This window comes from Pollicipes pollicipes, unplaced genomic scaffold (assembly GCF_011947565.3).
Source record: "Pollicipes pollicipes isolate AB1234 unplaced genomic scaffold, Ppol_2.1 Scaffold_4295;HRSCAF=5057_pilon_pilon_pilon, whole genome shotgun sequence".
Classification (NCBI taxonomy): Eukaryota; Metazoa; Arthropoda; class Thecostraca; order Pollicipedomorpha; family Pollicipedidae; genus Pollicipes; species Pollicipes pollicipes.
The window spans coordinates 7,421,257-7,433,520 of NW_023596461.1; the positions used below are offsets into that span (position 1 = coordinate 7,421,257).

The window sequence follows — 12,264 nt, forward strand, 5'->3', positions numbered from 1 at the left end:
CCTCTGACCGGCTCGGGCGGCAGAGCCCCTCCCCCGCGGCGGGCCCTCCGCCTACCGTCTCCTCCCGCCCGCGCCGCCCAGATTGACAGCCCATGAAATGCGGGCGGGCCCCCGCCGCGGTGCGGGGCGCGCCCGACGGCACTCCCTGTTTTCTTGCAGGGCGACACAGGCGTGACGCTCGTCGCTCGGCCGCCCGCCCGCCACACGATGCGTCCGATAACCACATACCGCGCGACGCTAGGCAAATCAGCGTGAAAAACCCGACACTGGAATGCGAGATATGAGAAGCGGGATATTAACGGTGCTATCTCCGGCGCGGAGGCGCCCCGGCGGGCGGTGCGCGTGCTACTGCCGCCGGAAGGGGTCGCCCCGGTTCCGGGCGCGTCGTCATGGTGATTTAAGGCGTCAAAATGTTGTTTTTATCGTCGACGTGGGGCGGTTGTCTGAGTATGCAATCATGGCCGGGGCTAAGCTGCGGGCCAGACGCGGCGCGGCGAGAAAGCGCGCGGACGACGGCGGTCGTGTTTTGAGGGTGGGCGTGGCGAGCAGCACACAGCTCCGTCGTCCGAGTCATCTGAGTGACGAGGGAACAAAAACGACAGACGAGCGGGAGCCGACTCGAGTTGCGATGGCGCAGGAGGCCCGCAAACACCGAGCACGTGTCACCTTTGTGTGCAGCGACGCAGCCGGGACAGACACGGATGGAGGATCTATAGTACTGAGGGTCTGGGGTCACAGCACTGACCTCCGCCCATGAGGCTAAATGTTCCTATTCCAGCGCAGAATGTTACGCATTTCTGTAGTCATAATGAGGGGTGGTAATTAGGAGCATTTCAAAAAGTGCGAGACCAAGCCCCTTTTTGAATTGATTTGCTTTCCACGCAACACTCATGGACTAATGTCAAACTTCAGAATCGGAGGGGAGAATAGCTTTTACCCTTTTCCTCTGCCCGTGGCTGTGGGACAACTGCCCGGATACAACGAGTGATCGAGCTTCCCTTGAAGTATGACATAAAGTTTCCAGTTTCTCCACCCAGCTTGAGCCATCACCGCACACCTTTCGGTGTCAATACACCTATCATCGAATCGAAACGTGTAAATGTACATACCTGCACTACTGAATTTTCATTCTCATACTGAGCAACCGTCTGCGTTGCGCTACATAATCAGTGTTAATCGTGTGATCGCCAAAGCATACGCGGAAGTTTCAATTTTACTACTCCGCGGACATATTGCAAATGCAATGTTTTATCGTTCGAGTGGCCGGCCATTCACGACACGTCGCGATCTGCTCGCTCAGGGACCCACCTCTCGAAGTCCGTCAAGCCGAGAGGAGTCGCGGAACCCCTTGGCGAACGGGTTGCTATCGATCTTCAGCTTGGTGATCTGAAAAACAGGGCTTAAATCAGCCGCGGCGGGGAGAAAGCGATGGCGGCCGAGACTTTCCGAGTCGACCGCAGACGTTCGGAAGACAGTTTAGTATTCAGCGGGCCTGGGTCCGCGGAAAGTTTGCTACGGGAGGGGCAGGGCGAGATTGTGTTGCCAAAACGAGGCAATGTTTCAAATGTGGGTCTCGCAGAACTATCTGGAACGAGATGTCAGAGAATGATGCGCTCTTACAGCGAACAGCAGGGACAGGGCCTAGAACAACTTGGTCAATGTATGACCAGGGTGCAGCGGGGTGTACACCGAGTACCGCTCCACTCTCTTTAGCCGCATACCGCATCAACCAATTATGACCTGCCGAGAACAGGGCACCCATCCCTCTCATACAACACGGGCTTTTAGTCCCAACATTGTACAACACCCACCAGTTGGTTTTGGTAGGCCGTCACTGCGGTGAAGACAGTCTCTGGGAAGATGAACGTCTTGTAGTCCTGGCCCTCCAGGTCCGTGATAGAGCCTGCGTGGCCATCTTTCCGCCGTATCAAATGCACGCGCGGCTGGTACCGATGCATGGAGTTCAAAATCATCTGAAAAACATAGATAACTGTGGCATTTCTCGCATTTTAAAAGTTCGTGAGCATAGCATCGAATCCACCATACGTGAACACCGACCATCAGACGGAACGTTTCGCAATGCTGATCTATCAATCCGCTTACGGCGCACGTGACGACTATGCCATAGCGTTCCTTCATTAACGCCTGGGTCCTCGCGCCGCTTCGGAGCCAGCGCCGCGCCCCGCCGCCTCGCGCCGGCTCCCCGCCCAGCAAACTTTGCGGTCGAAGCCCGTCGTCGACGGTCCACTTCCGCCATTGTGCCATCCCGGCGGCCCAACTCACCAGGCCCGACTTGTCCATCTCGTTATTGGTCACTTTGATCTTCTCGAAGGAGACCACCTGCTTCTTGAGCTGCTCGCCGCTGAACGGGCAGTCAGGGTGCACGTAGAGCCGCGCCGGCGCCGGTGGGTCCGCCTTGCCCGCCACCAGCCACGACGACCGGTGGTAGGCGTAGCGGTAACGCTTGTTGTCAGCCGGCACGATGTCCAGCACAACCAGGAAGCGGTGCTCCAACTTGAGACCCGAGAATGACACCCGGATGGTGGGGAACATTCGCCTGGGGGACAGTGAGGTAGGCAACTCAGCAGACGAACGACATGTGGTTATTTCCCTTCTCCAGGCAGACGGCGGTGGGCGTCTCCCTTCCTCAGACAGACGGCGACGAAGTCAGCACTGTCATTGTTACCTAGGAACTTTTTCCAGCACGTCTATGAAACGGTTTGCTTACGCCAAGCATATGCGACTTGCTATGAGCAAACGAAAGTATTCATAACGGTCACCAGTTGTGGGTCTGATTGTGTATTATCGGCGCATCGGTGTCGATTTCGTCGGGCATGAAAGCGAGCAACGCAGAAAACTTTAATTCCGCTTCGATTCGAAATTTTCAGTGGCGTGAACTGTGCTCCAGTAACGTTGGTACCAAAGTCCTCGCTAAGCATCGCTCGTTGCGTGGCCACTAGACCCACGAACCCAGAGGCCCAGTGAACACTAGACCCGCCACCCCAGTGGCCTAGACTAGGGAATAATTCTGCTCCAGTCTGATAGCGAACGAGGTTTCTATCCACCAGGGTGGGTTTTCGACAAGCGACGCGCGTCTCGCCATGATCAGCGCTAAAATGATCAAAATATGGCGAGTCCTTGTGAAGCGACATAGACGGGCCTACGGCAGGCTCTTCAGGCACTATGTCAAGTTGACTGCTTCCTTCCGTTTTTGTTTCAACCTAAGGCTGGGCTAAGTTCATGACCTTCACCAGGCAGAATTTGAAAAGGCATTGATGGTAGAAATTGTTTTTGTGAACACTCACAATCACCTCATATGGCCAGGTTTAAACATGATTTATCGGCTCTTTTCACGCAGGCTTTCTGCACGCTATCGCCGACGCCATTTTCACATATCCTGCAGGATCCCGAACACTCATTATACCAAGCAGCCATATGCCATGAAGACTGCCTTCAAACGTTTCCCTAACACGTGAAATCTGTCCCTGGCTGCAGGTAACTGTCCCCGGCTGCAGGCAACGAGCAGCGATTAAAACGACGGGCCTCCATGAGCTCGCCAAACATGTCTTAATTGCTCGAGCCAAGCCACATTGGGGGCACAGATGACCACATGATCAACTCGGTCCGCACAAACGAGCGAACTAAAAGCACATGCTCAGAGCTGCTGCAAAACATTTCCTCATTTTCTAGAGCATTTTCGCGCGCATGTCGTTCCCACGCCCGCCCGACGCCCGGAAAGCACGTTGGCGTCGCCGGTTGTGGTGGCTGCCCCTCCGCCTGCGACGCCAGCCGGGCGGCCGGGCTGCCGCGGCGCGACGTCTGCCGGGGGCCGGTTGACAGGAGACGGCCGTCTATTCCCGTCGGCCGGGTCAGCCGCCGCAAATGACCGCGTCACGTCGCCGTCGACGAGTCATCGCGTCGTCACGCTCGTCACGCGCGTCACGCCGCCGTGACGCCGCCGGCCGCCGCGAGGTCTATATCGGTCAGCGCGCGCGCGCGTGCCTGTCCGCCCCCGTTCTGGCGGCACGGGCGCGCCCCTCCACGCATCGTGGGCGGCAGGCTCTAGTGGGGCGTCCGCGGGGCTGGAAGGACAGGGAGGCATCATGCGCCTCCAGGCGCTGTGTGGCGGCGCTCTCAGCACGGTGACGGGGCTGGCCCGCCGGTGAGGCGCGCCGAAGTAACGCACGCGTCATCGCACTCGGCGCAACATTGGAATCGCTTCTCCGAGTACAAACGCCGTGCTGAACGCGTCGCCACCGCACGCCGCGAACGTGCGCCAATAACGGAGGACTCATCTCGCCGTGCCGCGTGCGGTGCATCCCCTCGCCTGCGCCGATGAGCGCACGGGAGCCTGTCATCCAGGTGGCGCCGGAGGGAGGAGGACGAGCCGTAACTCGCCCCGCTCCCGGCACGCGCACCCGAGTCGCGCCCGGAATGTGGCGCGCGTCCTGCGAGGCATTAGCGCGCGTCCTGGGTGGCGCACTGGGCCGGGGGGGGGGACATCTGGCGAGCCCCGCGCTTCATGGGTTCGCATCGGATGCAGCGAGCTCTTATTACCGGCTGTGAGCACATGATGCATGTCCGAGGGGATGATGCATGGCGGGGCGGTGATTTGTGGCGACGCCGGAGTCACGTGAGCCGAGCCTGTTGCAGGCACGCCCACGCGTGAGTATGTGACACCAGTCTCCTCTCGCCGGGATGTTGATCCCTTTGCGAATGACACGAGAGCTTCCGAGGCAGTCGCGCTGCTTTTGTATGTGGTTACGAGCGTCGTGGTCTAGCGCCCTGCCGTGGTCGGAGCGCATGCTCATGGTGGGAACTCCTCCTGCGTGACACCGGCAAGGCAAAAATCCGCGCGTAAATTGGCAAAAATCGGACGACACGACACTAGCCGACTAACGAGAGCCGAGCAGCGCAGGGGCCGCACCAGCCGCGGTTCCCGTCAGTGGCGGCGCGGCGCGAGGAGCCTCGCATTCGGGCGCGGCGATGGCGGCGCGCGCCAAGATCGTCGCGTCGCCGCCGACGGAGAGAGCGTGGTGCCGCGTCGGCGCCGCCTCTCCCGGCGGCAAAACACGACCATAGATCTCATCGGGAGCGCCCGGCATGCGCGACGCCCTCGGCTCGGCCCGTCACTCGGCGACGGGACCGGCCCGGCGGCAGGAATGTCCCCAATCGTCGGACCTCCGTCGACGATGTGCCACCATTAGCAGTCACTAATTTAACTTGTCAAATAATTTACGAGAGGCGTTGGCGGCCGGCGCCCCCCCCCCCCCCCCTCCGGCGGCGATTGGCTGGCGCGAGGCGGCGCGGCCGGCGCGCACGACAGAGACGTCGAGAATTCGACCACGTCCGCACGGCGGCGGCGGCGACGCGGCCGGGATGGCCGGCCGGCGGCGCGCGCGCGCCGGCGCCATTTTCCTGCGCGGCGGCGGTGGCGGCGGGACGGCCTTCGCGTCGCCTTTGTCTCGTCGCGCCGCGGCCAGGTGACGCCTGCGCGCCGGTAATGACCCCGGTAATCACACAGATGAGATTACACTCGGTGCAAGTTATCATCATTGCCGGTAAGCATACCGCCGCGCGGCACGCTACCGGCCGGCCGCGCGCTGCGCTCATTTGTCCCCCGGCGCGGCTAATTGGCGGGGCGACTAACGCGACGTAAGTGGCGCGGAGGCGGCGACCCCGCGCCGAGATGCGGCCCTTCCGGCGGAGGCTGCGGCCTGACACATGACGGCGCCCGCGGCGCATTTGCCGCTAATGGCGCGCGTCCGCCGGCCAGCGGGAGATCAGGCGCCACGTGCTCCGCGCCGCCGCCGCCGCCGCCGCCGCCGGCCCTCCGGCCCCGATCGCGCGCAGCTCGCTCGCCGCCCGGCTGATTGGAGGTGCCGGTGTGCGGAGTTGCCAGCTGCTGAAACATTCAGGCGGTCGATGGTGCGCGGCGCTGAAAAATTCAGCGCCGCGTAATGGTCTCCCGATCGGCCGACGGCTTCAATCTTTAACGGGCCGCCGCCGCCGGCGACCACTTTGTGTTAGGGTGCGCGCGCTCGAGGACTGGCACCGCATCCGTCAGGCGCTGCTGTCCGCCTGTCTGTCGGCCCGGCTGGCGGGAACGTATGGGCGGGGGCTGGCCGTCAGGCGCCCTGTCGGGAGTCAATTTGCATGTCAGTGTCTGGTCGGGATTCGAGCCGACTATGCCGGTCTCTGGGTACGTCATGTTTTGCTGCTCTGCGTCTGGGTGTTGCGCCTGACCGCGGAAAAGAGCGAGGCTCTGGTGCATCGACACATACGGGCGTGACAAGGTATCCATCACAGAGTATCCCGCTTGCTGCATGATGTTGAGTGCCACGCTCGCGGTGTGCATCTTTTCTTAGCTCTGGACTTCTGAGAGTCGTCCCGTCCTACCGGACTGCTTTTGCGGGCCGTGGAGCATATTCCGCTTAGTTGGGTCGACTGGGCGGGTTTCTGGGTAGGCGCACTAAAATAGGATGATGCAAGCAAGTAGAAGCGAATGTTGAACCAGTTTGATCCAGCACCTCCCGGGACGAAGCCTGCCGGATTTGTTTGAAGTAACGGTGTATCGAAGACAAAAGCAACCTTTCTTGATCGGGCGGAAAACAGTTGACCCGAAGCGTAAAGGGCGTTCTATCTCACGCTTTCAAAATCGGCTTGGCGAAACCATTCTAAAGACATAATTTTAAACAGCCCCGTTCCAACCTCACTTCAGTACCACGTGCCGAATCACTAAGCAAAGCACGGGCCGAAGTCCGGCGGAAGAGCCGCCGGGTGGCGGAGTGGCGTGTGCACGGCGCGCGTGACGTCCTCGGCATCAGAGCGCCGCCATTTGCCGCGCGCGAACAGAGACGTGTCGCTGTCAGGCGCGCTCGCCTCGCCGCCAGCTTTTTCCGGCGCCGATCAGGACAGCGCCCGGTTGACATCGACAGGCAGGGCGGCGCGCGCCGCCGGCGCATACCGACGCCGTGTGGCGGCGCGGGGTGGTCCCGGCGCTGGCCGCACCTCGCGGTCGGCAGGGAGAGGGGCACGGAGGGCCGCAGCTCGCTCTTCAGTTGGCGGGAACTGCAATTGGTAGGGTTTTTCTGGTGGGAGTGGTGGTTGGCTGTGTTTTCTCGGTTGTTGTGGCCCCGTTTTGTCTGTATATGCATGCGTGCACGCATCGCAAAATCTTCATAACGTGGCTCTTACAAGATTTTCAGGTCGGTATCAAATATGAAGTCGCCACACAGCGTAAGATAAAGTATACGATCAATAGCATACACCGTTGCCGAGGGTGACTCCCATTCGTGATGTGATGCAATAATGCCATTGCCCAAATCCTGTCCCATTTCATGCTCTCCTCACCTACCAGTACTGCGACGCTTAAATTATCCCTCTCATACACGTTAAGTGTGTTCAAGACTCGCCCTTCGGAAGGGACTAACTGTGCTGCTAACGCTACGTGCTGGTAACGCTGTCGTGATAAACATCTGCACATCTCAGCTTTGCAGGATGAAATCACAACGTAAATGGGTAAATCCCCCGAAGATGTATGCACACGGGTGTGCAACATCCCCTTGTGTCTTACATTTCGGTTTTGAAGTCACTGATGAAGACAACAACCTGGCAAAATTCAGATTGACCTGGCGGCATGCCACCAGCAGCAGCACGTACGTCAGACTCGCGCACCCAAGTCTTGCAAATGAGAAGTGCGCATTCCCGCTATGGTCCGTAATGGAGTCCCGGGCGGCGGTGGCGGCCTCTAGAGAGCAGCGCTCGCCGGTAAGCCGTCGCCGTCGCCTTCGCCCGGCGCCGCCCCTGCACGCCTAAGCGGCCTGTTGTTGTGACCGCCCCGGGCCGCGGGCCGAGCGCCGGCGGGCCGGGGCCTATCAGTCGGAAAACACGGCCGAACGCCGCCCTAATCTGTATGATTTGATTCAATTTCACCACGCCGAACGTGTAATAAGGCGGCCCGAATAAAAAGGCACCAAGTCCAAATTTACACTTCTCCACTGTAATTTATGCGTTCGGGAAATGAGTACCCATCAAAAACACCTCGCTACAATGATAAAAACAAGACCATTACAGCGAATGGACCGTTGCATGGCCATTGACTGGGCAGGCCGGGCAACAGAATCTAATGGACCTACATGATACTTTATTAGACTATAATGCAGCCCAGTCGATTTGTATCAACTGTTTTCCGGCCTGATGGCTGTAGTTGAGAGTAAAGCACAATGGCGAGCGAGTATTAATAGTAATGAGCATAATGAACTGTGCTATGACTGGAGTGAAACTTAATTTCTCATCAACAAAATAGCCGTAATGCCGGGGCTTGCCCGCGCAGGGAAAGTGCAGCATATAAGCTTTTCAAAGAAGCCCCCGGAGGACGTTTCGGTGACAGGCGGGCTCTTTCAATGACAAACCTCGCCGCTTAGTCCGACCGGACCTCGTCATTCGAACGGCGGAACGGCAATAAAAGCCCAGGTACGTGCACGCCCCATTCGAAGGCAATTCGCCGCTGGATCGCTATTACCAGCGGACGGTGCGGCGGCCCATTCCGACGCCGCTGGCGCCGTTTGCGGAGCGCAGAGCGTCGAATCGACGCGAGGCGGCGTCGGAGGCGCGCTGGCGAGGCCATCACGCCGGGGCCAGGGCGATTACATTTCAATTAGGTCGTCGCGGTAACGCGCTCGCCGCGGGCCCCGGATCAGGGGAGGGCCCAGCAAGGGCCGCAGTGACGTTCGCACGATCTCGGGCGCCATCTAAACGTTGGTGCCCCCCCCCCCCCCTCCCCCCTGAGACCGGAATCGATGCCGCTAATTCCGTTTGCGTCGCCGCAGCATACGCGGCGCGCAGCGGCAATCTCGGCGGGCGTGGGAGAGCACCGCCCCACGCGCCGACCGGGAGGCGATCAGCGCGCTTTATGGACACTTCCGCCGCGCTGACGCCGCCGAAAATTCGCGCCGCCAGCGCCAAAAGGCGTCGGGCGGCCCGCGGCGGCACTAACGGCGACAGTTTCGGCTCGACGACGCCCGGTTAACGGCGCCATATGGCAGCCCTAATTGCGGCGGCGCCGGGACTTTTTCGAAAAAATGCCCTTTGTGCGCAGGCCTGTTGGGTGGTAAAAGTGCTGACCGTTTCTGCACACCTCGGTACAAATGGGCGGCCGCCATGGATGTGGGCGGGGCGAGTGACGGATGCGACGGGCCAATGGTGGTTTTCCGGCGTGACGTTCATGCTTTTGGGTCTTTGGATCTCGAAGCAGGAGTGCGTTCGATTCTGTTTGGAATCAGAGTCGACTCAAGAATTGCACCAAAATTGGGTCATGGAAGCTGTAACGCAACGAGCTCCACATAGTTGATTCGGAACTAGAAGTGAACCTGTTATTTTTGTGAGACACGGTGCTGTGAGAAATCAAAATTCAGTTCAAAGATTGATCAGCATGCACATTGAAAATGGGCCGGATTTGATGAAAAGCCTGTTTGTTGGCACATTTTGGAGAAGGTTGGGTCGTTTTCCACTATTCAGCCCTCCACCCCGTAAATCATTTTGTGAAACTATGCCGTTGGGTACTAGGTAGTACCTGCACGCAAATCGATTTGAGTTAGCGAGGAAATGATGTGCGGTGTTCAGGAGAAACCTCGCTATCATTCGTAACAACGGAAACACTAAGATAATTTATCCTATCCACATTTCACTTAACTTAATCAGTGTGCCGAGCAAATGTGCAGAGTGTTCAGTGCGTCCAACTAACCCAAACGGCATCCCGCTCGGCACAGCTTCCCTCAAAAATTTGTAAGCCACTGAATGGCAAACCACTGTCTTTAAAATACGACTCAAAGTAGCAATGGTTTCGGAAATTAAAAATACGGTTAGCTACATAAGCTGGCACCATTATTTGCACCGTTTCATGCACCCTTAGGGCCATTTGTGACATTTGTTATCTCGAAATTGTTCAACTTTTTGTTTTTCGTATCATTTTTGCATTCATTTCCACCTGCTATCTCTCCGTAGAGTGAGATGAGCTTCGTATATCTATTTTAGTACTTGAGAGACGAAGAGTACCTGATTACACTCAGGCTAATTTAGACAAATACTGTGCAGAATATGCGCATTTATGTTGATGTAGCCTACGAGGTGCCTTGTCCATATCATTACCATATGCCCATATGATTAACATTGTCTGAAAGATGAAAGAGAGTCAGAGAGAGAGAGAGAGAGAGGGAGAGAGGGAGAGAGAGAGGGGAGATAGAGAAGGGTAGAAAGAGAGAAGGAGAGAGCTACTGGATGGCACAATAAGATATTCACAACGGTACTTGTTTCTTTCATAACAAAACAAAATGTCAGCACAGTGTACTCCCCGGGCAAGAAATCATACAGCTTTCTTTAGCCTAGCCACAAAGTTCGTAAAGCTATCTGCGCCATCCCCAAATTGGTCAAAGCCAAACAGATTTTTGGCACGAATAATGTCAGCTGTGCATGACCAATGGGCTTCAGTTTGCCTCATCAAACTCGCGACGCAGGCAGCTTCGCCTGCAGCCATCTAGTCATCATCATCTACCTAAACGGTGTTGGTTAATATGCTCTTCATGTTTATCTAATGCTCAGCATTCAACAGCTGCAACGCCAAAAACATTGATGCGCTTTGGAAGCGAGGCAAGTGATAATAATGCAGCAGATATATCTGTGTTAGTACACTTGTCACATTTGGAAAAACGGCATGAAATGGCTATTTTGCTGCTCTGTCCTGATGTTTTAGAGTTTATGGTTTGGATCGCCGGGCTCTGAAAACAAGGAGCACCTGCGTTTGATGCATGACAAAGGCTCCAATTTGTACGCTGCACAACAAAATAATCAATTAGCGTGGAGCTCATGGGCGTCTGCTCATGGCGTGCATGATCTGCACAATGCTTTTACTCTTGCAGCGTATTAAACTATTCAATTAGTCCCAGTGGCTGCTCGCTACCGCTTAGTACTCAATATCACTCAGATATACTAATTGCCAAAAGCATCACCGCACGCACGTGCACGTGCTTATTTGTGCATATCATCTGATATCATAAATTCATTCCTCGTTTGGACTTCTGGGACGCCGAACATGAGCAGTCTGTATATAATCATACGATGAATTCGCATGACGTAAATAATGCTTCCAATAACATGATGTCGCTTTCCATGTAGCCAGCCTGCCGCACTTCAGCTGCCGGCTGGCTCCAGAGCACATGCGCGGGATGACTGAGTGACGAAAGCGGACCCGCGACACCGGCATGGTGATACCCACTTAACCGTTATAGGATATGCTCCAACTGGTACAAGGTCTGCTCCAGCATGCCATTTGAGCACGATGGAGGTCTCTGCCACGTCAGCAGAATGCGCTCAGCCCGGGCCGGCGGTCAGCCGGGGGCGGAGCGCGTCTGACCGGTGTGGCCGGGAGGGGCAGGGTGACGCTGGGGAGGACGCCCGGCCTGGCGGCGCGTCCGGCGCGTCACGGGCCCAGCCGAGCTCACCGCAGCGCCTCCGCCCATCAGTCGTGGCTCTGTGTTGACCCCAGGTCTGGTGTCACCACCGTGGGTGGAACTTTGCATGAATTGGGGACTCGAACCCCCCCCCCCCCCCCCACCTTCCTCTACGATGCGTCTGATTTAGCTCAGCAGTCTGAAACTGTCGCGTCGAAACAATGACTAAAATCTCACCGATCCTCCAATCAGTTGGCATAACTACCGCCTCCGGCTGCGACCCCACATTGACCCGTGGCGTGAGGTCAACAATCGTAAGGCGATCTGAGGAGAGGCAGGGCGTGCATGTGCGCTGTAATGGTGAGATGATCTGAGGAGAGGCAGGGGCGTGCATGTGCACCGTAATGGTGAGATGATCTGAGGAGAGGCAGGGGCGTGCATGTGCACCGTAATGCGCGACACGCCGGAAGACAACATTAATGTTGGGTTTTCGTTTTGCCGAGCACCTGAAAATGCATTGGGCTACGACGGCGCTCTGCAACGATATTTATCGTTATTATTATCAATATTGTATAAGCCCGACTCTCAACACTCGTAATCGCGGACGGTTATCATGGGGACGGAGGCAGGCAAGAGCGTTGAGTATTCAGCTCCACGGCGCCTGGGAACGTCCAGAGAATGACGATCAGAAACTTGGCAATTTGCTTGATTTGGGTCGAGTTTGAGACAATTTCACGCCACACGGCTTGTGCGAACCCAATCAAATCCGCTCCAACAAAAGCGATTTTGCCCCGATTGACAGAGCTACTCGACCACC

The 12,264-nt window shown here is 57.2% G+C and overlaps 1 protein-coding gene across 1 annotated transcript in view; it reads right to left on the minus strand.

Annotated features, from left to right (window-relative positions):
- The window catches only part of LOC119096617 (T-box transcription factor TBX20-like), a 44,364-nt gene that overhangs the window by 8,564 nt on the left and 23,536 nt on the right, over positions 1-12,264 (minus strand). Inside the window, 4 exon segments of the mRNA XM_037219515.1 lie at positions 1,309-1,325; positions 1,327-1,386; positions 1,812-1,973; positions 2,284-2,557. Of these exon segments, the coding sequence (XP_037075410.1) occupies positions 1,309-1,325; positions 1,327-1,386; positions 1,812-1,973; positions 2,284-2,557 (513 nt within the window).